The 25,075-nt window shown below is 57.5% G+C and overlaps 3 protein-coding genes and 1 long non-coding RNA gene across 13 annotated transcripts in view; 1 reads left to right on the top strand and 3 right to left on the bottom strand.

The window, feature by feature from the left end:
* The window catches only part of GCN1 (GCN1 activator of EIF2AK4), a 54,147-nt gene extending 52,980 nt beyond the window's left edge, over nucleotides 1–1,167 (bottom strand). The window contains exon 1 of one of the 2 annotated variants that reach the window (XM_043901642.1): nucleotides 1,062–1,167. In XM_043901642.1, coding sequence (XP_043757577.1) covers nucleotides 1,062–1,079 — 18 coding nt within the window. In that variant the 5' untranslated portion in view covers nucleotides 1,080–1,167. The remainder of the gene's footprint in view (nucleotides 1–1,061) is intronic. The other variant, XM_043901641.1, reaches the window with a different exon arrangement.
* A 1,176-nt stretch (nucleotides 1,168–2,343) lies between these two features.
* On the bottom strand, nucleotides 2,344–6,448 carry RPLP0 (ribosomal protein lateral stalk subunit P0). Its single transcript, XM_043901639.1, has 8 exons — nucleotides 6,394–6,448; nucleotides 6,034–6,135; nucleotides 4,893–5,068; nucleotides 4,726–4,813; nucleotides 4,440–4,586; nucleotides 4,147–4,332; nucleotides 3,172–3,312; nucleotides 2,344–2,582 (listed from the first exon to the last, which is right to left on the bottom strand). Exons 2-8 carry the CDS (start codon nucleotides 6,085–6,087, stop codon nucleotides 2,418–2,420), a joined length of 957 nt encoding a protein of 318 aa, XP_043757574.1. The 5' UTR covers nucleotides 6,088–6,135; nucleotides 6,394–6,448; the 3' UTR covers nucleotides 2,344–2,417.
* A 2,862-nt stretch (nucleotides 6,449–9,310) lies between these two features.
* The window catches only part of PXN (paxillin), a 42,642-nt gene continuing 26,877 nt past the window's right edge, over nucleotides 9,311–25,075 (bottom strand). For 2 of the 9 annotated variants that reach the window (XM_043901629.1, XM_043901634.1), the window contains exons 2-15: nucleotides 21,341–21,567; nucleotides 20,947–21,062; nucleotides 20,446–20,582; nucleotides 20,150–20,351; nucleotides 19,121–19,256; nucleotides 16,572–17,432; nucleotides 15,288–15,563; nucleotides 14,726–15,046; nucleotides 13,992–14,093; nucleotides 13,569–13,739; nucleotides 13,300–13,473; nucleotides 12,675–12,756; nucleotides 12,441–12,589; nucleotides 9,311–11,451 (exon numbers count right to left, since the gene is read on the bottom strand). In XM_043901629.1, the coding sequence (XP_043757564.1) occupies nucleotides 11,185–11,451; nucleotides 12,441–12,589; nucleotides 12,675–12,756; nucleotides 13,300–13,473; nucleotides 13,569–13,739; nucleotides 13,992–14,093; nucleotides 14,726–15,046; nucleotides 15,288–15,563; nucleotides 16,572–17,432; nucleotides 19,121–19,256; nucleotides 20,150–20,351; nucleotides 20,446–20,582; nucleotides 20,947–21,062; nucleotides 21,341–21,567 (3,221 nt within the window). In that variant the 3' untranslated portion in view covers nucleotides 9,311–11,184. Of the gene's footprint in view, nucleotides 11,452–12,440; nucleotides 12,590–12,674; nucleotides 12,757–13,299; nucleotides 13,474–13,568; nucleotides 13,740–13,991; nucleotides 14,094–14,725; nucleotides 15,047–15,287; nucleotides 15,564–16,571; nucleotides 17,433–19,120; nucleotides 19,257–20,149; nucleotides 20,352–20,445; nucleotides 20,583–20,946; nucleotides 21,063–21,340; nucleotides 21,568–21,827; nucleotides 21,907–22,033; nucleotides 22,227–25,075 lie in introns of those variants that run through there. The other 7 variants (XM_043901633.1, XM_043901635.1, XM_043901630.1 and 4 more) reach the window with 7 other exon arrangements.
* LOC122693799 lies at nucleotides 19,556–20,940 on the top strand. Its single transcript, XR_006341011.1, has 3 exons — nucleotides 19,556–19,685; nucleotides 19,779–19,811; nucleotides 20,765–20,940. It is a non-coding gene; the product is annotated as an uncharacterized LOC122693799 (long non-coding RNA).

The raw sequence follows: 25,075 nt of genomic DNA, 5'->3' as shown, positions 1-25,075 counted from the left end.
GTATTTAACCACTGGAGCACCAGTTAAGTCCCAAGAAGTGTTTGCTTTTTTCATTTGAGTTTTAATGTTACACATTCAGCATGTATTCTCCCAAACCCTTTCAAAATACCCAACAGACTATGCCTTTCTTTCCAGGATCCATCACAATAAACTGAACAAATTACCAGTCCCTCCCGTGCACAGGAAACTCACAATATACACATTCTGAATAATGAAGTTAAGGGCTCACTCTATGGTTTCAGGGCCTTCACATCAAAATCAATACAGCTCCTTACCCAGACACCCAAGTGAGCCAAGCTGTCATTTTGAGACCTGTTTCATTTCCCATAACATTGTCTTTTCTCTCTAAAACACTCACAACTACAAAGGAGGCTGGGGTGGAGGAAAAAAGTTTCCCCCCACAACACCCAAGGTGACAAGACTCTTCCCAAGTTATGATAGCTCTTTTATCTAACGCTGGACCTAATAATAACCACCAACTTACATGAAGCCCTACTTTATTTCATTGATTCCTCACAACGATCCTACAAGACAGGTTATTAGTTTAGCCCCATTGTATGGATGAAAAGACCGAGACTTGACAGGATTAAGAAATGTGCCCGGCGTCTTAGAGAAACTGATCAACCAGCACTCAAACTCAGATCCGTACGAATCCAAACACTCTGCTTTAAGTCCCTGTGCATAGTAGATATCCTAAAAATATTTGCTGAATATAAAGTTTTAAGGCATAGTTGGCGCTGGCCGAGGTTCATGCTGGAGGGCTTCGGAGAAATGGAGCAGACTCTGAAACGGGAACTGTGGCAACTTAAGGATCAAGAAGGGCCCGCTGAAGCCGAGGCCGGAGTCCGACTCGTCGAGACCACGGCCAGTCGGCGCCGCCTGGGCCGAGAACCAGGACGAACCCGGGCCCGTGAGGGGTTGGCCCGAAGTGCCCCCGGGACCGCGCCCTCCGCAGTCGCCGCCCCCTAACCTCCTAGGGCAGCTGCACCAGCGGTCCGACCCGACCGCCGCCGTTCGCGCCCAGTAGCTGACCGCGTTGGCCTCGCAGTCGCCCGCCTTACCTGCGTGTCCGCCGCCATCCTGCCGGCGCTGACTCCGGAACCGCTTCCGGAGCGCTTCCGGGTCACAGCGCGGGCCCACGCGGCAGGGCGAGGCCGGGAGCCCTCCCGGGCCCGGGGCCTGGCGCCCCCGGGCGGGACGGCGGTCGCCGCGGGCCGGGCTTTGACTCAGGCAGCCGGAGTGGGTATCTGAGGGATACCGGGGACTATCAAGGCCTGCCAAGGGCGCGCTTTTAGACCCCCGGGTCCCAAGGCCCTTCTCAGGCCAGCCTCGTGGAAGACGAGGGTCCCTACAGCTCCGACCCACGTGTGCGCAGGCAGGTCCGGCCCAGGTACCCCCACGTGGGCCTCTCCTATGTGAAGACCGTTTTACTTTTAAGTGTGGCCTACTTGTTTGCTAGAGGGGTTTCCTTGATGACAGGGGCTGAACTCACTAACAGGCAGGCAGCGAACTCGTGTCTTATCCCGTTGTTTGTACCCCAGCAGCAGACTATGTTAGAAGATTCTGGAGCTGTGGGAGGAAGCTGCCCAAGGGCAATTCCTTAAACCAAGGCCACAGGGTAGGAGGCTGGGGCTAGTTTAAATTTTATTCTGTATGCAAACCTGACAACTCTACCTACTTTAATATGGTCCGCACAGATCAGTCCGTCTCTGATGTTAGCAATGTCCGGGTGCGCGCATGCTCAGTGGCTAAGCAACTCTTTGCAGGTAGATTGAATTGTAGCAGACTTGTAGCAGGCCAGGCTCCTGTCTGTGGCATTTTCCAGGCAATACTAGAATGGGTTGTCATTTCCTCCTCCCAGGGCATCTCCCAGACCCAGGGAGATGCAGGCAGATTCTTTACTGCTCAGCCACCTGGGGCGCCCCTTTGGACTTCTGAAACTTGGATACAACCAGCACTTACCTCAGTACAGAATGTTATGATTCACAACACCTATAGGACATTTTCTCTCCTTAAATAACGGTGGCCACTAAATTGGACCACCACCCAGTCTGAAACACCCTGGCAGCACACATCTTATCTCAGTTATGACACTAATCCTACTTATATTATCTTAGAGTGACCCAGGTTTGTGGCCTGATGGTCATGGAGACAAATTTCAGTTTAATAAACATATAGTTAACACTGGGTAGAGGCAAAGTATAGGATGCTAGGAGAGCAATGTGTCACTTACAAAGAGGACGCCCAAATGTCAATTTCAAATCAAGCTGATTTTACCATGCCTTTGGTTTCTAGCATACAGCACTAACATAACCTTCAAATGCACAAAATGAAAAGCTCAGAGACTCGTAAGAGAAGTAAGCCTTTATTTTCTCATTTCACAAATTATGCTGGCCAGGTTGGCTGCTTTCTGGTGATCAGTCAAAGAGACCGAATCCCATATCCTCGTCCGACTCCTCCGACTCCTCCTTTGCTTCAACCTTGGCTGGGGCTGCGGTGGCGGCGGCAGGGGCAGCAGTGGTGGCAGCAGCCACGGGGGCAGCAGCCACAAATGCGGATGGATCAGCCAAGAAGGCCTTGACCTAAAGCAAGGGGAAAGTTCATGGTCAAAAGGGTCATCTGACCACCCCTACTACCCACAACCCTTCAGCCTCTGCAGAGCTCTAGGTTTAAGGGCCCACTTCCATGTCAGTGAAGCCTTCCTCTGAAGTAACCAGGCTTGGTAACAGCTTGGGTACAGCCTGGTGAGCTCAGGCCCGGCTCTTACCCATTAAACTATCCCTGCTTTAAATCTCTTATAATTTCTAAAATAGAGGATCATCTCCCCTGCCTCCCAACTTTAAGCAGACAATTGACACTCTGTAGCCAAAGGTTTCACACTTAAAAGACTGAACCAACTGCAGATCAAAACTCAAAAAAAAAAAAAGGGAAAAAAATTTCCAGAACACAAAACTTGAATTTGCTGTACTGTAGCAATTATTTACACTCAAGTTACATTGTATTTATAACCATTTACATAGCATTCAAACTGGATTAGGTATTGTAAGTAACCTAGAAATGATGTAACCTAACTAACACCATTATATAACAGACTTGAGCACTCATGGATTTTCGTATCCATGATGGAGGCACAACTATATTCTTGCTGTGGTCCCGGTGGGTTCTTTGTACCTTTTCAGCAAGTGGGAAGGTGTAATCAGTCTCCACAGACAAAGCCAGGACCCGCTTGTACCCATTGATGATAGAATGGGGTACAGATGCAACAGTCGGGTAACCAATCTGCAGGCATACACTGGCAACATTGCGGACACCCTGTGGAAGGAAGGGAAAAAATTCACTTTTAGATCTTTAGGTGTGATGTCTTAGGAGACAATGAAGCAAAGCTCAGCAGCACCCAAGATTTGCTCAGTTAGTATCTCAGTCTCACATAGGACACTTCACCTCACACACCAAATGCTTCTGGCAGTGAAATTCAGACCCAGTTTAATTTACAAATGCTTTCTACCCTTATTCTCAACAAGGGTGTTCCCTATACCATCACGACGGTATTTACTTCAAAAGCCACGGTTTTGTAAAAATATATAGTCACGGCGCTGAGAAAAACGTTAGTTCCAGATGTGAATTTCATCCACTACTTAGATTTCCAAAAGTAACCAGAGTTAAGAGTATATGTAATTACAATTGTCTATTTGTCCAAGAAAAAAAGAATTATATATCCCATCACTTTATTTAAGACAGTGTATTAGTGACAAAAACTAAGCAAGACTAAGGATGGACTGAGAGTCCATTCTCCCAAGACAGTAGGGTACTTGGCAACACTTGTGTATTAGTTACCTCATTTTCCTCATCCCTCTTTTGACTCACTGACACTCAAACTCACATCGTATTGCAGGTCCTAAAATGACAGCCCTTACTGTGTGCCCAGCACTGTTCCAAGGCCTTACACTCATTAATTCATTAGCTCTTCAATGATCCTATATTGACATTGACATTGCCATTTTAAGGATGAGGAAACTGAGGTACAGATTAAACAATTATTCCTGGTTATTACACTGCTAGTCAGCTGCATTGCCAAGATCCAGGTGAAGCCAGACAAGCTCTGACTATTAATGAGAAGGGAAGGGCCTGTAATGGGCCCTTGGGTACCTCCAGGAAGCGGGAATGCAGAGTTTCCTCTGTGATGTCAAGCACTTCAGGGTTGTAGATGCTGCCATTGTCGAACACCTGCTGGATGACCAGCCCGAAGGAGAAGGGGGAGATGTTCAGCATGTTCAGCAGTGTGGCTTCGCTGGCGCCCACCTTGTCTCCGGTCTTAATCAGCTGCACATCGCTCTGAAGAACAAGGGAGTTGGCAGTTAACCCCTGGGCGTCCAGCAGGTCCGAGGCCACTGAGCCCCCGCTGCTGGCCTGGCTAGCACTGGCAAGCCAGGGCCACTCACCAGGATTTCAATGGTGCCCCTGGAGATCTTGGTGGTGATGCCTAAAGCCTGGAAGAAGGAGGTCTTCTCGGGCCCCAGACCGGTGTTCTGGGCCGGCACAGTGACTTCACACGGTGCTATGGCACCAGCACGGGCGGCAGCTGGCACCTGAGCAAAGGAGAAAAAAAAAAAAGGTGAACAATGAGATGTCTTCTTTCCAGACACAACCTGAGATCGGTCAGTTTTGTTGCTTTTCAGGAGCCAAAATAATGATAAGGTCACTCCAGTCAACCTGATTCTCCCTTACCTTGTTGGCCAGCAGCATGTCCCTGATCTCAGTAAGGTCCTCCTTGGTGAACACGAAGCCCACGTTCCCCCGGATGTGAGGCAACAGTCTGCAAAGAGAAGTTTACGGGAGAAGGTCACTTTTCAGCACCACTCCTCTCCAGGAGAAGGGAGGATAAAGACACTGACTTCTCCAGAGCTGGGTTGTTTTCCAGATGCCCTCGGATGGCCTTGCGCATCATCGTGTTCTTGCCCATCAGCACCACCGCCTTCCCGCGGAGAGACATGCGGATCTGCTGCATCTGCTTGGAGCCCACGTTGTCTGCTCCCACAATGAAGCATTTTGGATAATCATCCAGAAGTTGCTACAGAAACGAGCCAAAAACAAGCAGTGTTTGACAGGAGGAAAGACAGGAAAAGGTCAATAGAAAGCAAAGCCCGCAATCACCAGCTTCTATCTCACTCCCTCTCCTCTAAGCTTTTGAAATAACATAGAGATTGGGACAGTTCCTCCTGCTATCGGCCACCTGAGTTAACACCAGATTTGTCAAAAATTTGTTTGTTGAGTATAAACGGTGACCATTTCTACAGTAAATTAAAAAAAAAAAAATTATAACTTTTGCTCTTTCCCCCATTATGAGGCATGTTTGATTCACTAAATGACTGCCTTAACAGGAAGAAAAAAAAAAAAACACTGTTCCAAGTAAAGTCAGATTTACAGCAATCAAAATACAACATAAAGGAAGTACAATGAAACAGTAACTTGTAGGACCTAGGTTGTGTGTATATAATCATTTTACAAAGTTGTTTGTTAAACTGAAAACTTGCATGATAAATGAGGAAGAACGCAAAGAACTAAACTCCACAACACATCCTAAGGCTTGAAGAGCCACGTGATTAGCATTTCTGGCCAGGGAAGACCCAACTCAAGGCCATCTAAATGAAAGAACTCACATAGTTTCTTGACTGAGAGGCTCTAAATAGGCAACAACTTGCTCCATTATGAGTCACTCATCACCTCAGACTTTCTCAAAGATGGAGACAGGGCAGTAAAATCAGGACGAGTGCTATTTGGACCCGACAGACTTGGGCTTGAATGCTCTTTCCCTTAAGAGCCACTTCACCTGCCTGAGTCTGTTTATCTGTAACACTGGGAGAGGAAAGGGCATGATCTCGGGAAATTGTGAAAATTAAATAAAATGTGCCTAAAACGACCTAATGTGGTAGCTAGCGAGTAGGCCTTCAGTACATGGCAGCTGACTGTTCCCTTAGTGCCTGGACCCGAGGCAGCACGGAGGGCGGCTGGGGCCTACCCCACCACCAAACTTACGATGATCTTAAGGAAGTAGTTGGACTTCCAGGTCGCCCTGTCTTCCCTGGGCATCACGGCGGTGCGTCAGGGATTGCCACGCAGGGTTTAAAGACGATGTCACTGAGGAGAGAAAAGGAGCTCAAGCCACCCCGACACGCGTCCCCACGGCACGGCGGGCCCCAAGCCCAAGGCACACGCGGAGTAGGCCACGCGCGGGCGCCCGCCGCCCCGAGCCGGGGCTGCAGCTGCCGCGGCAGCCGCCGCCGCGCCCCCAAACCAAACAGGTCGGACCCCGCGGTGCCCAAGAGCCCCCAAAAGAACCCCCAAGGACCCCATCCTTCCCGCCACAGTTGCCGGTGCGACCACAAACAGACGAACCTCACACGAGGACGCCTGGCGAGAGAAGGGCCGCGAGCCGGCGGGCATCTTTTATAGATAAGCGAAGCAGCCAATCAGAAGCCACGGGCAGAGCCCTCCGCCTATTGGCTGGCGCCAACGTCTGTCTGAAGAAATCGGATAGATGCAGGCAGCCATTGGGTGATATCCCTGCCACTCCAACCAACAGGAAGCTGCTTTTAAACGAGGTAGTTAAGGAGGGCACTGCTGTGTCCTGGAGGCGCTTTCTCAGAGCTGCTGCCCTCTGCCGGGTTGGAGGCGCTGCCGTGTAGAGTTAACGTTTGCAAGCTGAGCTCACGTTTCCTTTGGTCACCTGGCCAAGTCGCAACTACAGAGAATGACGTTGAGAAAGAACTCTCATGCTTTAGAAACAGGATGGTCTCTCGTCTCCTCTACAGCTTGTTCTCCCTCCTATCGAAACAAAGGGATCCTTTAAACCTAAGTCGGATCACTTCCTCATCTGCTCGCAATACTTTGGAGTCTCCCCATTTCCCTGCCAGTAAAAAACCTAAAAAGAAAATGGCCTACAAGGCTCTACACGATCTGTTCCCCACCTCCACCCCATCATCTCATCTCCGATTTGCCTACTGACTCAGTTCCTCCCAACTGGGTGACGCTCCCATTTCAGGGCTCATGCAATCTCTATTCCCTCTTCCTAGAAGGCTTCTTGCTGATATCCACACCTCCATCGCTTCTTGCCTCAATGATCACCTGCTGGAGGCCTACCCCAATTGCCGTATTCAGAATTACCCCCAAAACCACTCCCACTTCCCTCTTCCTCCGGTTTAACTTTTTGGTAGTACTTCCACCTAGTAACACACTAAAATAAATTGTCTCTCTCTCTGCCGTGAGCCTGGCACCTATGGGCATATAATAAATATTTGTTGAATGAATGGATGCAGATTTTGCAATCAGATAACATGAATTCATATCCTTATTCTGTCACTTGCTAGGTTGGTCATCGTAGGAAGTGATTTCACCTTGCTGACCCTCTCTTTCCCTATCTGTAAAATGAGGATAATAGTATTCACACCCCATGAGGATTACGTGAGGTATGTGTTAACACAGTTCCTGGAATGTAGGAGGAAATCACTTAATGTCAACATATTTTATTACACTTTTCATTCAACATTTATTTGAACAATTGTGCTATATCATTAAATACGTTTTTAATGAATAAGCTTAGATCCTAGAGTGGGAAGGGGAGGGGTGGTTCTCCCCAACTCCATCCTTTTTAACTTGACTAAGTTAGAAACCCTGGTATTTTGTTTTCAAGCTTCCTGATGATGAGCCTGTATAGACAACTGCTGGAGTCCATTACTGCTAAGATCTCTTTTTAGTGACAGGGTATTACTGCACGCTCAGCATTGTACTTTGTGCACATTACCGCTGTTCATCTTTGCAACAAACCCCCAAGGAGATACACGATTAGTATCATTTTACTGGTAAGAAAATTCACAGAGGTTAAAGAAATCACCCAAGTCACTCAGCTGGTTAATGATGGCTTCAGAACCAAAATCTAAAAGCAAGTTCAAAGCCCATGAGTCTCACTATGTAATACAGTCCCTTCCAAACCCTAAGGCTGTCTTCCTTCAAATGCACTTTTGCAAGGATATACATGCTGACATATTAACTTCCCAAGGGCATCCTGCCTCTGATGATGTTGTCTCTAATTGTAGTACATCAATATAATGGAATACCATGAAGCCATTAAAAAATGATGCCCATCTCTATTTACTGACATGGGAAAACATAAAGTACAGTTGAGTGAGCCAGTTACAATGAAGTGGACCATGTTCATTTACATAAGTCCAACATGAGCTGGAAATATGATCTTTGGGTGAGGGGTGAAGGTCATTTTCACTTCTGAGCTCAATGTGAAATGGTCAAGGTTCAGACTTGAAATCGACATGCAGCTTTTGGAGGACCATTCCAAACAACAGGGAGACTGCAAATCTACAAAACTGTCCAGGAAGTTTGCAAAGGCCCAGGACTAGAGTTATGGCTCTGACAAGAGCCAAGGGAAGAAGCATGCATGCAAATACAGACATGACCACCAGGGGGCAGTCGAGATCCATCATAGACTATTAAGTCAGTTCATTTCGGTCGCTCAGCTGCGCTCGACTCTGCGACCCCACGGACTGCAGCACGCCAGGCCTCCCTGTCCATCACCAACTCCCAGAGTTTACTCAAACTCATGTCCATTGAGTTGGTGATGTCATCCAACCATCTCATCCTCTGTCGTCCCCTTCTCCTCCTGCCCTCAATCTTTCCCAGCATCAGGGTCTTTTCAAATGAGTCAGCTCTTCGCATGAGGTGGCCAAAGTATTGGAGTTTCAGCTTCAGCATCAGTCCTTCCAATGAATATTCAGGACTGATTTCCTTTAGGATGGATGGGTTGGATCTCCTTGCAGTCCAAGGGACTCTCAAGAGTCTTGTCCAACACCACAGTTCAAAAGCATCAATTCTTAGGCGCTCAGCTTTCTTTATAGTCCAACTCTCACATCCACTTTCAACAAGGAAGGTTCTACACCCAAGGTGTGGTGCCAGAACTGGGGGGCAGTGGTGGTGTGCCTGGTCAACATAAGAACAGAGACAAGCCCTGGGTTCACAGCCTGTCTCTTTACTCGTTCAAAGGATATCGGGTCTCTCTGAACCTCTTTCCCCATCGGTGAGTGAGAGGCCACACCCCCACGCCCACGGGAGTCAAGCCATGGCAAACTGCAGTGGGTAAGAAAACCAGGAGGCCCACAAGTGCCCCGTGAGGGCTTTGGCCTCGGCTAAGTGAACTTCAGTGACTGACCCTCAAACTGCGGTGCTTGTGAGTCGGGAGGGTTTGGTCTCTCTTCTGGGGCGGACCTGTTCATCTCGGACCACAAAGAAATAGCACTAGCACGGGTGAAAATAATGGCAAACTTTATTGGCATAAATCACAGGAATTAAAATGGGAAAAAGCCAGGTTATAAGTTTACAGAGGAAAAAAAAGTTAAAAATCAAATCATCAAATAACCATCGACCCCGAGGGTAGAACCTCTGGAAGCCCCAGATCCTCTAGGGGAGGGGTCTGGGGTGGGTCACTGTAAACAGAGCAATAAGGCCTATGGGTAGAAATGGAGACATCAGACCTGTGGCAGGGCCTGGCTGACCTCCCCAGACCCAGGCTGCTCCCAGCCCCGCCTCCAAGGAGGGACCCCCTTCCCCTCTTGAGAAACTCAGCACACCCAGCCTCTGATGAGGTTAGTGGAGTGGGTCTGGCTTGTCCTCACTTAGGGGCCCCCGTTCCACTGACCCGGAACCCCAGCCCTGCCTGTCTCACCCTCAGGGGGCTTCCTGTTGCTTCGCAGGGATCCTGTCCCTCCGCCCAGAATCCTATCAGGCCCCCAGGCAACAGCCAGGGTGGGCTCTCTCCCCGGGGGCCACCACCAGTCTCCAGGGAAGGCAGGAAGTTTGGGGAAAGGACGTGCCCAGTAGAATCAACAAGACTAACAGTCAAAATCAGATCCCAGCTTTCCTGAGGAGGCAGAAGAAGAAAGGGCCCCCAGAGTAGCAGTGGGGAGGCCAAGAATGTTCTCTTTGTGGCCAGAAAGTCTCTCTGTGGACGCCCCTAACGGCTTACACAGGGAAACGGCACCCCCAGAGTGGACTTCCCCGTCTCTCCCCACTCAGAAACAGGACGGATGAGGTTCGGAATTCTAGGCCCCAGAGGGCAAGACACCCTTCAGGCCGGTCTCAGTGAAGAGCTTGCTGGCCTGGGGAGTAAGGAAGGGGGTTCGAAATACAGCAGTTTATAAAAACAGTCCTGGTGAGCTGTGAAGTTACAGATGGAGAGTCAACAGAGCCGCTCCCCGTTCACCTGCTTTGCTAAGAAAAAAATAAAATATGAATTGCTTCCCCGCCCCGAGCCCTCAGTACAAGGCAGGCCCCGCACGTCCCGCAGCCACCGCGGTGTGCACCGGGCCAGCGGCGGCACGCGGGGGAGGCGTACAAAAGGAGACATTGGTAAAACCTCTTCAAAATCATCTTCATATAGAGAAGTAAAAGCAACTCAGACGATACGAATTCAAACCTCAGTGTAGAAAACTATCAAAGTCGGTACAGTGTCCAGGCAACGGGGTGACACTCGCCACCTCACGCCGTCCCAGGAGATGGAGGAAGTGACTAGAAAACATTATTGCTGGAGAGGCCTTTCTCAGTAGAACCAGAGCAGTTGTAGGGGGGCGGGGGGCAGGTGTTGGGGGCAGCTGCCCAGGCCTGGGGAGATGGGAAGGGCAGGAGGCACGCGAGGAGCCTTCTGTGGCCCCGTGGGCACGTCCGCCCTTGGGTGGATGGGTGGGTGGATGCTGGCATTGCCTGGGGGGAGCTGGCGTCCCCCCAGTACTCTCGGAACAGGGCTGACGAGGTTGGGGTGGGGGATAAGGATGCAAAGAGGCCTCGTCTGAGCCTGCCTGCCCTCCCCACCCCCGGCTTCACTGCCGAGATACGAGTAAGCAATGGCTCCAGTGTGGGGTGCTGGCTTGGCCAGGCGGGCTCGTGGGGACGCAGGTGGGATCTCCAGCCTCCGCCTCGGGGGAGCCTCGGGAGGAGGGAGGCGGCCCAGAGGCGCTGGCAGGGGGAAAGGGAAGCCATCGCCATCGCCGAGGACACAGTTCCAGTTTCAGTCGGGCCCCTTCGCCACCGCCCCCCACCCCGGCCCCCTGGGACGAGGCCTCTGGGTCCCAGCAGCAGTCAGGAGGCTGGGCCGGGGAAGGGGCAGGCGGGGAGGGACGCGGGCGCCTAGCAGAAGAGCTTGAGGAAGCAGTTCTGGCAGTAAGGCTTGTCGTTCTGCTCCTTGAACGTGCCCTTGTTGAGCTGCTTGAGGCAGAAGGCGCAGACGAAGTGCTCCGGGTGGAACTTCTTGGCCATGGCGGTGATGCAGCGGCCCGTGATGGGCTTCTGGCAGCCCGAGCACAGGGAGCCCCGCCGCTCGTGGTAGTGCGCCTCGCAGTAGGGCTGCCCCTCGTGCTCAAAGAAGCTGCCGTGGACGAACGGCGTGAAGCACTCCTGGAGAGAGGGCGGGCGGGGGTGCTCAGGCTGGGCGGCTGGGGGCCGAGGCAGCTCCCGGGTGCGGGCAGGGGACCCGTCGGGGCAGTCACACTGGGAGATTCCCCCTCGACAAGCATTCTCTGCGTGCCGAGCGTGGCGCTAGCCCTCACTCCGTTCTCCCAACAATGACCTTGACCCGCTGCTGCCGAGCTGCACTCCTGTGTTTGTCGTTTAGTCCCTTAAGTCATGTCTAACTTTTTTGTGACCCCACAGACTGTAGCCTGCCAGGCTCCTCTGTCCATGGGATTGTCCAGGCAAGAATACTGGACTGGGGTGCCATTTCCTTCTCCAGGGGATCTTCCTGACCCGGGGTTCGAACCCGCATCTCCTGCATTGGCAGGCAGATTGTTTACCACTGAGCCACCAGGGAAGCCTGCTAAGTTGCACTGCCTGGATTCAAACACAGGTCTGACTCCTGGGCACTGCACCACATGTGCCCAGAAACCCTTGCGTCAAAAAAAAAAAAAAGGGTTCCAAGGTCAAACTTCGCATCCTAGATTCCCGTTTACAGAGCGCTGCAGGCACACTCAGGTAATTAAAGACTGAGAAGTCCTGCAATGAACAGTGTTTCCCAAGCTTACTTAATTAGGGGACCCCTGCTGGAACCCTCATGACATCGGGGGGCCATCACCCCCCCAGCATGCAGTCTGGAAACCATCGTCCACTGTCCGCCGAGGCAGCTGAAGGCCTGTTGCCCCGTGTCACCCTCACCCCGCCTTCTCCTGGACACGGCCTGACCCGGGCGGCTGCGCAGGTCTGCCTTGCTCTGTCTCGCAGCCCCTGCGCAAGCCCCGGCCGGGACGGGCTGCGCCTGAGAGAGTGCGCCGCCTGCCTTCCCACCTGATCGAGCGGGCGCTGTAAGTGGGGCTCAGAAAGCACGGGGAGGCAGCCGCTTCTCCCACGGCGGCCCGCCCTCGGGCCTCCAGAGGAAGCGACGGGGCCCTTACCCGACACACGAAGCACTCAGGATGCCAGAGGGTGTTGAGGGCCGAGATGTAGTTCTCCAGGATGGCCCGGGCGCAGCCGCCGCACTTGGGCGCGAACATGTCGAAGTAATCCTTCCGGCAGTAGGCCTTGCCGTCCTTCTCGTGGAACCCTGAGGGGAGGGGGTCGGGGGGCGGTCAGGCTTCGGGGAGGGGCCGCCCTGACTCCGCCCCAGCCCGCCCCCCGAGGCTCAGTACCTTCAGGCCCGAAGAAGGCGCCGCACTGGGCGCAGAAGAAGTGCTCCGGATGCCACGTCCGGTCGAGGGCCGTCACCACTTTCTGTGGAAGCCAAGTGTGCGGCCCCAGCTGAGCGGCTGGCCCGCGGGACAGACCCCCCAGCCCCAGCTGAGACAGACCCGCAGGCCAGGCGGTCCTCCCCGGCCCCCTCCACCCCCACCCGGGCCAAGGAAGGGGCGTGATGCTCCCCAGACGGGGGTCTCTCCTAGCTGTGCTTTGAACACCACTGAGAATTCCGATTTATTGAAAAGGGTGTGACGTGCCAGACACGCTCTATCTCCTGTAATCCTCACAGGCAGTTGAGGTCATAGGTTCTACTGGGCCACCCATCTTGTAAGTGTAGACACGGAGGCCCAGAGAGGCTAGGCATTTCCCTAACGTCACACAGCGGAAGAGCGAGGGAGCCCGCACCCCGCTCCACCTATCCTCGGCAGAAGGGATCGGGGGGACGGCTGCCTGATGGGCGTTAGGACGGGCTGCGCTTCAGGCTAGAGGGCGAATCCCAGTTTCCCGGCTGTGTGTGCTCGGGCCTGCTGCGTGACTCTCTGGGCCTCGCCGGCCCCCGCCCTGCACCCGGGCACTCACATCCAGAATGGGCCCGTTGCAGTAGTAGCAGCGCGGGGAGAAGAGGTTGTGATAGTCCTTTTCACAGTAGGGCTGTCCATCCCGCTCGAAGAAGTTCCGGGAGCCGATCTCCTCCTGGCAGTGGGTGCAGACGAAGTGCTCCGGGTGCCAGGTCCTCCCCATGGCCGTCACCACCTGACCCGGGGCGTGGGGATGCGGTTCGGGACCGGCCCTGCCCCCCGGGCACCCTGCCTCCCGCGCCCCCGCCCGGCCCCACCCCTCCTCATCACCTGCCCCGCGATCGGCTTTTTGCAGGCCCCGCAGACTCCCTTGGCGACCGTGGCGACCCCCAGTTTGTTCAGGTCAGACTGCAGACTCCCCAGCATGCTGTCCAGCTGACTCCCGGGCTTCGGGGGGCCGCCTGGGGGAGAGCTGCTCCCCGTCTTCCCCTGGGCCATGAACTGCGGAGACAGGGAGAGAGGGCGGGTCAGCACACCCGGGCCTGGGGGGCGGGGACTTGCTGCCGCTTGAGGGCGTGTCTCCCTCCTGGACAGACAGGTTGAGGCGAAGTGTAGCCCCTCCAGGGGCCTTGGAAGCCCTCAGGTGGGAACAGTCTCCGCAACGCATCAGGGGACCCAGGGGCTCGTGGTGGGCCTGACCCGGCCCCGGAACACATCGCAAGCAGGACCTGCAGCCCCAGCCTCGGCACTGACCCCTCCCGCGTCCTGCCCTTCGGGGCCGCTCTGCCTGCCATTCAGAGGCCAGCCGGCCGCCCAGCACAGCTCGCCATCCGTTCTCTGTTCCAGGCCCTGCATCTTAGGGGAGGAAACGAGAAGGATTGCTTTTATTTTTTTCAAATTAAGGAAGAAAGAATAAGAGAACTTGTTACTAGACCATGTCACAAAAGGGACTTTAGGATGAATTAAGAGAATGGATTTCTTTCCCCCCCTGCTGGCAGTAACCAAAATCAGGAGAAAAAAGCCTACGGAAAAACCACCACGAGAGAGGGGCCCAGGGAGAGATGAAGAGGGAAGAGAGAGGTAAGCCCACCAAAGGCACGGGACTGAGCGAATGGAGGTGACGGGCCAGAGAGCCTCGCCAGGTACCAGGCCTGGGGCTGCAGGGGAAACAGGTTTGGTTTTCCTTCTGAGGACAGCATCCCCAGAGGGAGCCAGGGGCGGGACTGAGGAGCGACTGACACCTCAGGGGAGGGAGCGAGTGTGGACATCAGGTGAAGCGAGGGTCCAGGGTCAAGGCCAAGTCCAAGGAAGGGCTGTGGTACCTCTCAGGTACTTTGTGGATGGAGGCACAAGGCTGAGTGCAAGGATGGACATGGTACTTTGTGGATGGAGGGACACAGGGCCGTGTGCACGTGTGTGTGCAGAGTGGGGACGCCGCTGGAGCATAAGGACAGGCACAGGTGGGGCCGGGGCCCCGGGAGGCCTGCCTGCATCGGGGGGAAGAGCGGATCCTCGTCTGTCTGGCAGCCTATGGACCTCACGGAGCTGGATGCAGCTGCGCGCGGGGCGGGGCCCTGCACACCGACTCCCCGCAGCCCCATCCCAGTGCTCTGGACCCCGGAGGGGCCGCAGGGGATAGCGGCGGGCCCCGGGGTGGAGGGGGTGGGTGGGCTGGGCGGGGGAGGAGAGCTGCTGGCTGAGGAGGCGTCTTTGCGGTGCTGGAGCAGAGGGCTGGGAGGAGGAGGAGGAGAAGGCAGAACAGAGAAGGTTCTCCGCAGGGGAATTGGAGAGCCAGGAGGAAAGACGACCTGGGAGAGAAAGAGGGACAGAGATGAGGACGATGATGGTGGAGGAGACAGCAGCTTGGGGGGCGGGGGCTCCCGGGGCCTCTCACTCTTGGCATCAGGGGTGAGGCCGGCCTCGCGAGGACACAGGACCCCCCCACCCCGCACCCCGCCACCCGCCCCGCCGCCTGCCCTCTGGCCAGGGCTGGGGAAGAACGGGAGGCCCTCTCTGCCCCGGCCCAGCCCGGGGGCATCTGCTCACTACCTTCTCCACCAGCTGCCCCCCAGCCCGCCTCCCACGCGGCTGCACAGTGATGACGACGCCCTCGGTCAGCCAGTCCTCGGCAGAGGCCCCTGTGGCCCCCGCGGTCTCCTCTGCCTCCGGCCGGATGCCCAGCCGACCCTGCAGCTCGGCGATGAGCCGCTCCTGGGACGGGGTCCTGCTTAGGGTGGCGGGGTCCAGCCGGCGGCGAGGGGAGGGCTCCCGGGACATAGGGTGAGCGTGGCCGGTCTCCCGGCTCCTCCTGATCACCGAGCGGATCTAGGGGGGAGGCACGCTGTCACAGGCCGCTCTGGGCTCAGCAGAGGCGGCTCAGTCCACACTCGGGGGGTGGGGCGCCCAGGAGGGGAGGGCAAAACCCAACCATCAGAGATGAGCAGAGCAGAGCTAGGGCAAAGGCAGGGGGCCCTGACCTTGGGTAAGACCCTGAACTTCCAGGGCCTCAGCTTCTCCATCCTTGAAATGCGGTAATGGTATTTTTTTTTTCAACTGCTTTAAGGGGTTATTATAAGAATGATGTGAAAGAACATTAAGTGGACAGTCTCGGACGGGCTTGAGAATTTTCCTTCCTTTTTTTTTTGTTTCTTAATAGAAACAAAAAGAACAGTCTTTTTTTCCATTAAATCCTTTAACCAGTTTTTTTTTTCCTCGTTTATATAAGTAGGATTATAACCTACTTGTTTCTAGTAGTTTGGTTTCATTTTGTTGTTGCTTTTGAAAAGGGCCTAAAAATTTCAATCAAGCAAAAAGCAGATAATAACATAACGTCAGCCACAGTTTATTGGGGACGGCATGTTGTGTTCTTCCGAAGCAACTTCCAGGCATTGTTTCATTTAATCCTTTGGACAACCTTGGGGGAAATGGCCTATTTTCCCTCATTTTAAAGATGAGAAGACTGAGGCTGGTGGCAGGGGGGTTGCCCAAGGTCACACGGGGCACACGTGTTGGAGGCGTGGTTTGTATTCATTCACTTCTTGCTGGTTCCAAAGCCCATGCTTTTAACCATTCCACGCACATCCCATCAGGATGTCGGGCGAAGCTCATCTAAAGGAAAAAGCCTTCATCGAGCAAGAGGCCGGCTATCACTAGGAGAAATTCCGGGGCCCAGGGAGCTCTGCCAGCCCCACAGAGCCCACTGCCCAGCGCTGGCCGTCGGGGTCTCAGGCCGCAGCCTCTTGCAACCAGCCGCCCAAGCAGACATGCGCAGACAGGGAGCGCATGCAGTCAGCCAGGCGGGGCCACGCCGAGCAGCCGGGCGAGCGCGCCTGCCTGGCCAGCCGTGGAAATCCTCTCGGTGGTGCTGGGTGTGTCCATGGCCACAGCCCGTGGGAGTTCTGCCTGGCCCGTCCTGGCCTCGGTGGCGGCTTCGGTGGCACCCTCTGGCCTCCTGGGGGTCTCAGGTCCCCGGGCTGGCCTGACCAGGCCGCCCGCCGTGGGCGTCTCTCCACCTAGCTGCTCATCCTCAATGGGGGTGCGGCGGCTGCTCTCCGGCACCCCTGGCTCAGGCCTTGCCCTCTCCTGCCATCCACGTTCCTCCGCGAGGCTCCAGGTATCCGGGAAGACGGCCTGACGGTCCACGGCCACAATGGCTGACTCGGTGACCTCGTGGAAGCTGGGCGCAGCTCCCCGCGGGGGCTCAGGCCTGAGCGCCCCCAGAGCCCATGGCCCCTGCCGAGTGGCAGCCACTGCCTCCTCCAGGTGCAAAGTGTTGGACGACGGTGCTTGGGGGGCCCCAGGCTCCTGGGGACCTGTGCCCCCAGCATAAGGTAGAGTGTGGCCGGGAGGCGCCCTGCAGAGCTCCCCGACCTGGTCCGGTGGGTCCTTCCAAACGCGAGCCTGGCTCTCTACAACCAGTGGCCCCGGCCAACCCTCCGTGGAGGGAGACCTTGAGTTGGGGGTTTCAGGCATCAGCCCAAGGCCAGCCAAATCGAGCTGGCCAGGGGCCACGTTGTCCTCGGCGCAGAGGACTCCCCGGGTGTGACTGTGGCCTTGAGGGGAGGGCTTCCAAGGGGGTGGCAGGCCTCCAGAGGGCCCGGGAGGAGGTGGAGGGGGGAGGCTGTGGTGTGAGGATGGAGCTGAGCCAGGTGGCAGCCCCAAGGAGCTCAAGGCCACAGCAGAGGAGGAGCTGGTCTGGAGGAGGAGAGAGACAAGAGACAGAGGGAGGAGAGAGACATGGGAGGTGAGGAGGGGCACACACTGGGGGCAGGCTGGCCTCAGGCTCTGACAGCCCCCGGCTATGCTGACCAGGCCATCTGCGCTGACCCATCTACGCTGGCCAGACCGTCTGCGCTGACCAGGCCGTCTGCGCTGACCCATCTATGCTGGCCAGACTGTCTGCGCTGACCAGGCCGTCTGCGCTGACCCATCTACGCTGACCAGGCCATCTGCATTGACCAGACCGTCGGCGCTGGCCAGACCGTCGGCGCTGACCAGACCAAGATGGCAGCAAAGCTGAAGCAGAACTGGCCCTGGAAGAAGACTCAGGCCCCAGAAGGGTTTTCCTGGGCTCCACCTCCCTGGCTGCCATCCAAGCCAGGCAGCGGGGTGGGGGCACTTCTCTGGCGGTCCAGTGGCTGGGACCCCGCGTTCCCCATCCAGGGAGCCCCGGTCCGACTCCTGGTGGGGGAGCCAGATCCCACATGCTGCAACTGAAGACCCCACATGTTGCAACTGGGATCCGGCGTAGCCAAATAAAGATTTTTGTCTTTTTTGGGGAAAAAAAAAACAAAAAAAAGAACCCAGGCAGCGGAAAGCAGCCTCTGACCCCTGTCTGTGGGGCTCCTAGTCCGAGTAGGGACAAGAGAGAAGAGATTAAGGTGGGGTGGATCACGGGGAGGTCAGCCCAGGCACGATCGGGAGACAGGCAGCCACAGGCAGCTCCCAGCTCTGTCTCTCCCTGACGATCCCAGCTCTCCTACATCCCCCCCAAGACCTCATTCCTGGGGCGCAATGAGAACCAGCGCAGTTTCTCAAGGGGGTCTCAAGGGGGTTTGAAAATGACAAAGTGCAAAGGGCGCTGGGGCGGGGCTCCCGCCTGAGGCCGGCACACGCTGCTGACTGTGGCCGCTCAGGAGGCTCACACGCGCAGGCCGCTGCGTCCGCCCCAGATGAAGCCCCAGAGGCTCGGAGGTGCCCCTAGGGCCCAAAGCTGGTGCCCCTCCTCCAGTTCCCTAACCATGCTCCCCCACCCTGGGAAGGGTGGGGTCAGTAATGGTCACGAACTGGAGTTCAGTCACTACCAGGACCCATCGAGGCACTGCCTCCTCCACACAAAACTCCTCGGGGGTCTGGCAGGTGGTGGGGAGGGAACAGGGCACCTCCGGCAGGTGTGGCCCAAGAGCCTGATGGATGAGGTTTCCCAGACAAGAGCCTGTGGGCCTCGGAGGCCCATGGAGGCTGGAAGGAGGCTGGCGAAGGAGCCAGAGGCAGAAAAGAAAGAGAACACGCTGGGGACAGCCAGCCGGCGTGGGAGATGGGGCTCCGGGACAAATGACCTCTGGGTGGAGGATCTCACCCAGCCCAGCGGAGCCCGCCCTCCCCCGCCAAGAGCAGCCACCAACACTGGGCCCTTTGTCTCAGCCTCCTGATCCCTTGCCTGTGTGGCGGGGAGCCAGGAGCACCCAGGCAGGAAGGAATGTCCCGCTGAGCACGTCCCCAGCCTTCACAGGCTGCTGGGTGCCCACGCGTCCTGGGCTCGGGGCGAGGCACCCAAACCCTGAGTGGCCAAGTCCCAGCCACTCATGCTGGGGTACGGGAGGGGAAGACCGGTGGGTTCTGAGCGGGCAGGGCAAGGTAGAGGGGGGGGCACCTCAGGGCACCTTAAAATCCGACAGTGAGGCCATCAGCTCATCCAGCTCCCTGGTGGCGGAGGAGGCAGAGATGCGCGTCTGCTGCTGGCTGGAGGTGACTCGCTGGGGACTGCTCATCTCGCCCTGGTTCACAGTGATGGCAGGGCTGCGGGCAGGCAAGGAGGCATCAGCGGGGACCCCTGGGGCCAGCCCGAGCGCCCCCAGCATGGCCCTCCCCTCCCCAGGGGAGGGTCAACACCTCGGCTCCAACACTGGGCTCCTGCCGCCACCCAGCCCTGGGGAAGCCCACCAGCTCCCAGTCTCTCCTGGGGACCCGTCGCTGGCTGGGCGGGGGGGGTGGGGGGGGCACTTCTGTCAGCCAGGGGGACAGAGTGCCAAGCGGAGCTGATGGGGGAAAGGAGAAGGCAGCTCAAACGGCACCTTTCCCAGAAGCCCAAGCTCAAGCCAGCCTATGCAACAAGCCCCAGCACCCTGTGCAGCCTCCACGACGCTGGACGCACACGTGAGGCTGTTCCAGCCACGCGGAAATACCGAGAAGAGCTGACCCTGGGGAAGCGCTCACCACGTGGACTCGGTACATGTGTTCTAAGGGTCTTATCAGGTCTCAGCCCACTGAGGCGGGGGGTCTTATCCCCACGACCTCACTTCCCTTTATTCCCTTCTACAGATGGAAAAACGAAGGCTTGAGAGACGACACTCGGTAAGTGCAGAGCCAAGATGTGGCCCCGACTGCATGGCTCCGAAGCCTACACTGGGGGACTTCCCTGGGGGTCCACTGCAGGGGCCACAGGTTCCAGCCCTGGTCGGGGAACTAAGATCCCACAAGCCACATGTGTAGCCAGAAACAAATAAAAAGCCTGCACCGACAGCTGCTGGGCTGGGGTGCCCCCGGGCCCCCAGGGTCTGTCCTCCCTGAGGGACGGTGGCTCGCTGAAGGCAGGCTTGTGTCTGTGTGACTCACTGCCGTCCCCCAGGGCCTGGTGCGGGGCCCGGCAAACAGCAGGGGCTTCAGCCCGGGAGGGCCCGGTGGAGACTCACACGGGGCTGGGCACGGAGCTCTCCAGCTCATCCAAGAGGTTCTCCACGCTGGGCCGCAAGTCCTCCAGGCCCCGGCCGCCGTTCCGCTTGGGCTTCTCTTTGGTCAGTGGTCCGGCTTTACCCCCCAGCGGGCTGTTATTCTCCGGGACGCCGTAGTGGCTGCTCAGAGCCCCCGGCAGCGGCGGGCTGGAGTTGGCCTCATCTTGGGAGAAGGAAAGGGAAGAGCTGAGCCCCGCAGGGACCTGAGGCCGGCAGGGGGGCTTGGAGCAGCAAGGGGCCCCCCGGCCCGGTCCTACCTGCGGGGAAGCCCGGGGGGTTATGCTGCACAGCGTTCAGCTCTAGCAGCAGGCGGTCGAGCTCAGAGAGGTTGCTGCCCAAGGAGGCGCTCATGACGGTGGGCGAAGGCTCGGCTGACTTCTGCTTATTGGGAAAGCTTCAAGAAGCAAAGGGAAGGCTGCGGTGAGAGAAGCTCCCCAAATTCTCCAGGAGAACCAGGCAGGGTGCGGGGGGAATCCGAGTCTCCAGCAGCCCAAGGACGGAGCGTGGGGAAGGGATGTGGCGAGAAGAGAGGAGGAAGGAAGCGTTGCTTCAGTTCCTAAACCTTCCTCCACGCAGGGCGGTATGACACCCAGCCCAGCGGCTGCACGGGGCCGGCAGATAAGGCCACACCACGCCTCCCGCGGTAACCCGAGGACCCGGGGAGGAGCCCCCGCCCTCCTCCAGCGCCCTGGCCCAGCCTCGGCTGACTCAGCCCAGCATGGTGTGTGGGACCCCCGGGCAGGGGGAGGGGCTGGCACCTGTACACGTGATCTTCCTCGCCGGCTCGGGGACACGGGGGCCCGCCACTGTCCTGGGGGCTGGGGGCGCTGGAAGTCTTGGCGTGGGAGCCGTACACGGGGGATGAGGACTGAGACTGTGGGGAGAACGGTGCTCAGCGCCTCCCCGGGGGCGGGGGGGCGGAGAAGGAACAGCCCGCGTCACCCCGGGGAGCCTCCCACTCACGGCCAGCCTCATCAGGGAGTTTCCACACTCTGGCCAGGAGACAGGTGATTAACGCTTGGTCACTGTCCCTTCATGTGGCGTCGGGTGGGGAGGGCCAGATGCTTCCTGCCTGGGCTCCCCGAGCCCCTGCCAGACCCACTCCACTGGCCCCGAAGCTGACTTCTGAGTGCCCCCCATCCCCCACCTTACCTGCTGGTGGGCGAATCGGGAGGTGCTGGCTGGCCAGGGGTCTAAGGGGTCGAGGACCGTGCCGTTGAGGGCCTCACTGGATGGGGGCGGTGGGACGGGGGGCGGCACGGCGATCTCCTGGTACGTGTGGTTCCCAGTCGGGTAGGAGTAGGGGGTCTCCTCAGACAAGAACACGGGCCGCTTGGAGATGTGGGAGGTCGTGGACTCCAGGTCCGCCAGCAGGGCGTCTGCAGAGAGCAAGTGGGGAGTGGGTGAGGGAGAGGGATCCTGGGAAATCAGCCTCCAGGGCCGGCACCTTCCTGGCCTGCACCTGAGAGTTAACGAGCAACTTCTGAGCACTGGCCCCACCCATGGGAGAAAAGACCAGCCCCGGGGCAGAAAGGTGCCAGCCCGGACCAGCCTGGCCAGGTCAGCGCCCAGAGCTCGGCTCCCGGCCAAGGAGGCGGCCCTCTGGGGGCTCCAGGGCCGCCCCCCGGGGCTCTCCTACCTCTGGGAGCCGGGCACTGGGGCTCCCTCCCCGAGAGGGCTGTGTGGCTGGCTGGCCGGGAGTTAGAAATGCCTGCCTGACTCCGCAGGGCAAGGCGGAGAGACCGGGCGGGAGGGGCCTCACGTCACAGGGAGGGGCCAGGTCCCCACTTAAATGCCCAGGAGCTTCAGCCGGCTCAGCCCACAGCCTGGAGAGGTAGTACCTGCCTTCCTGACCAGGTAGAAGCTGAACCTCGGGCTCCAAGCTCCTCCCGAGTCTCGGGGCTACCGGGGAGGTGGGGGCCGGGACGAGGCTGGCACGCTGCTCCCCACCCCCTCCACAGAGAGGAGCAGGCAGGACTGCTCTGCAGGCTGTTTCTGCAGAAGCTGGCAGGCAGCCTGGCCCCAGAGGCTCCAGCAGCGAGGGAGCCGGATCGGCCTTGAGGGTGAGCTTCCATCACCTGGGCATCAGGCAGCCAACGGGGGGGCTCTGCATCTCCCCATTCCTGAGATAAGAAGGGTACAGCTGCGGGGGGATCCTCCCTTCCTGCGACCCTCAGCCGCCCCCAGCCTGGCCCGACGTGCCATGCCCTCACTCATGCCCTGCCCTGTGCTCACCGACCAGCTCACTCTCACCCCAGTGCTGACCCGCTGGGGTCGGGGCCTGGTGATAACCATCCTCGGAAAGCAATGGCTGGCTCACGGCCCTTTACTAATAACAGGCTTGGTGCTGGGCACACTGCACCCACGGTCTCCGTTAACCCTTCTATGAGGCCAGAATTCCCACCCTCCCTTTACAGATGGGAAACCGACTTCAAGAGGTGATAGGACTGCCTCCCCGCCCGTCGCCGGCATAACGAAGTCCAGTGCGTCACAGGAATGACTCCTCGGAGACTCCCCAAAAAAACCCCAAAAATCTGCCCGCAAGAGGCTGCAGTGATCACAGGACGATGCCAGGTTCAAACGGCACAGCTTCCTGAATGACGGGGCCCAAGCTCCGGGGCCGCCAGTCTGGTCCTTCCTGGTGACCCCGTCCCCAACCCTACCCCTGCTCACAGGCCGTGAGGAGGAAGTAAGGCCTCGCCCAGGGCCTGGGTCTGCGGCCCACACCGCCTCCCGGCTGCCTTCCCTGGTCTCCGACGCCCAAGGCTGGCCTGGCCCCACCTACCCCAGGCTCCTGCCCCTGATGATCAGAAGCTTGTTCCAAGGAAGGTCAGGTCCTGCAGGTCCCCCTCCCCCTCCAGGTCCTTTGGAAGACGCCTGACTTCCTGTCTGTGGCAAACCGGAACTAGAGGGAGTCAGTGTGTGTCTAGGTAACAGAGGAAAAGGAACCAGCCTCCAGGGCCAATCCCAGTGGCCTCTCCACGGCCACACCCAGTGCCTTGGCTCCATAAGGCGTCCTGGCTTCCTCTGGGCCCAAGCCGGCAGCGGGGTGGGGGTCCCTCCGTCTCCACCACAGACAGAGCCAGCCCCCCAGAGCTGGCAACAGGTGCAAGTCTGGTAAAAGTAACGGGAGCAGCTGCCGTGCTCAAAGGCCCACCGCGCGCTGGGAGCGCCACCTGGTCGCCGCTCCTGCCCCTCACACCACACCAGCGCGGATGGCAAAACTGAGGCTCAGAGAGGTAGAGGCACACCCCCGCGCTGTCTGAGCTGACCGAAGGGACGCCACTTGGACCTGAACGCGGTCTCTTGGGCTCCACTCGCTCAAAGACAGATGGTGAACCTTCCCTGTCAAAGCTTCTGAGCTAGGGACACTGCCGCCCCTGCACCAAATGCCTTCCCCCGCCTTGTTCATGAGCTGACTTTGAGTCTGGCTGATTGGTTTATGATTTAAACAGGCTCTTTTCAACACAGCTACATCTGTGGGCTGGAAGGCGCAGTCCTGGGGGATTGAGATGGAAGATCACAGGTTGCGGAGCCGAGCCAGACCTGAGGTCAGTCCCTGGGCCTCTGTCTACACTACCCACGGCCACAGGGCAGATCACCTGGCCCCCACCTCACAGCACTGGTGCAAGGTTTACATGGGAGAGCAGACGCTACAGGACATGGGAAGGGGCTGCAAACATCACGTGTCATCTGCTTCAGAAATTCAAAAAAAAAAAGATTTTCCTCGAAGGAGGCCAGGTGAGGCTGCCAAGTGCTGACTCCTCCTCCTAAGTCCTCTATGGGTAGGATCTGGACAAGGTAGGATCAGGACAAGAAAAGGGCGTCCTTGAAGAGAAAAGCAAAGTAATAAAATAACACTCAAAGTGAAATGTGTGGATGTCAGAAAGAAGAGCCCCATCGTTGTCCAAACTTGCGTCTGAGGGAGGGACGGGACACGTGTGGCCGCCGATTCCACCAAACCCCCCACAGGCACCTCAAGGAAGATCGGAGAACACAAGAGGCATGGAGGGGTACTCGTTGGCCTCTACTTCAGGTTCCTGGGGCTGCTATCTCCCCAGAGGCTGCACAAGGGTGCCGGGCCAAAGTCTTCTTGCAGGTTCAGCAAACTCCTCCCTTGCCTGAATAAACAGAGGAAGCAGGTGGAGGATGGGACAAGGGAGTCCGCCTGCAGGCAGCGCCCCAAGGTGTCTGGGCAGGGGTCCCCAGTTTTCAGCAAGAGTTACTGCCTGGCACCAGCTCTGGATCCCCTAGGGGCAGGCTCAGAGATTGCTTAACAAACGCCCTGGAGAGGGTGTCGGAGAAGATACCCTCCCTCCCACATGTTCGAAGGCTGCCTTTCATCCACACAGAGGCGGCATCTGAAGCAGTTGGGGCTGAGGAAGGCCTCAAACTCCACTAAGCCTCTGGGTCCAGAGGTGAGCACTCTGCGCCAAATCAGAGCCAGCAGGAGGGCCCCAGCTGCCCTGGGGAAGGAGTTCTCCTGGGGGCTTTCCAGTCCCCTTCTGGAGGAAACCACCCCAGATTCTGCAGGCGCTTTGCCTCGAGGACCAGCTGATGCAGGCTCTGGCATTTCCATCCAAGGAGAGGGTCTCTGAGTCTCTCCTTTTGACACTGTGGGTGGAGGGTGTTAATGCTAAGTCTCCAGGCCACCAGAGGCAAAGGCCAGCCAGCGGCGCCCTGGCGGCGGAGGGGTGTGCACTGTCATCCACTGCCCGCCAGGGGGCGCTACTCACCCATCGGCTCTCCACGGCTGGGAGTAACCGAAGGTAGCCGCGCTGCAATCCCGGAATTTTAGAGCCAGGGGAAGACCCGGGAGCCCCTGGCTGGCCACCAGGGCAGGCACACCGGGAAAGTTTCAGTGCCAGGAAGGCCTAACTGAGCTGG

Source organism: Cervus elaphus, chromosome 5 (assembly GCF_910594005.1).
Source record: "Cervus elaphus chromosome 5, mCerEla1.1, whole genome shotgun sequence".
Taxonomy (NCBI): domain Eukaryota; kingdom Metazoa; phylum Chordata; class Mammalia; order Artiodactyla; family Cervidae; genus Cervus; species Cervus elaphus.
This window is presented reverse-complemented; position numbering and strand designations above follow the sequence as displayed.

Bases quoted from the DNA above. Each gene is read 5' to 3' on its own strand.
- RPLP0 (XM_043901639.1), bottom strand. From the start codon at position 6,087: ATGCCCAGGGAAGACAGGGCGACCTGGAAGTCCAACTACTTCCTTAAG. The intron at 4,814-4,892 runs GTCAGTGTCTTT...TTCTCTTTGCAG, and splicing joins AACAACCCAGCTCTGGAGAA to ACTGTTGCCTCACATCCGGG. The intron at 4,587-4,725 runs GTAAGGGAGAAT...TCCTTTGCTCAG, and splicing joins ACATGCTGCTGGCCAACAAG to GTGCCAGCTGCCGCCCGTGC.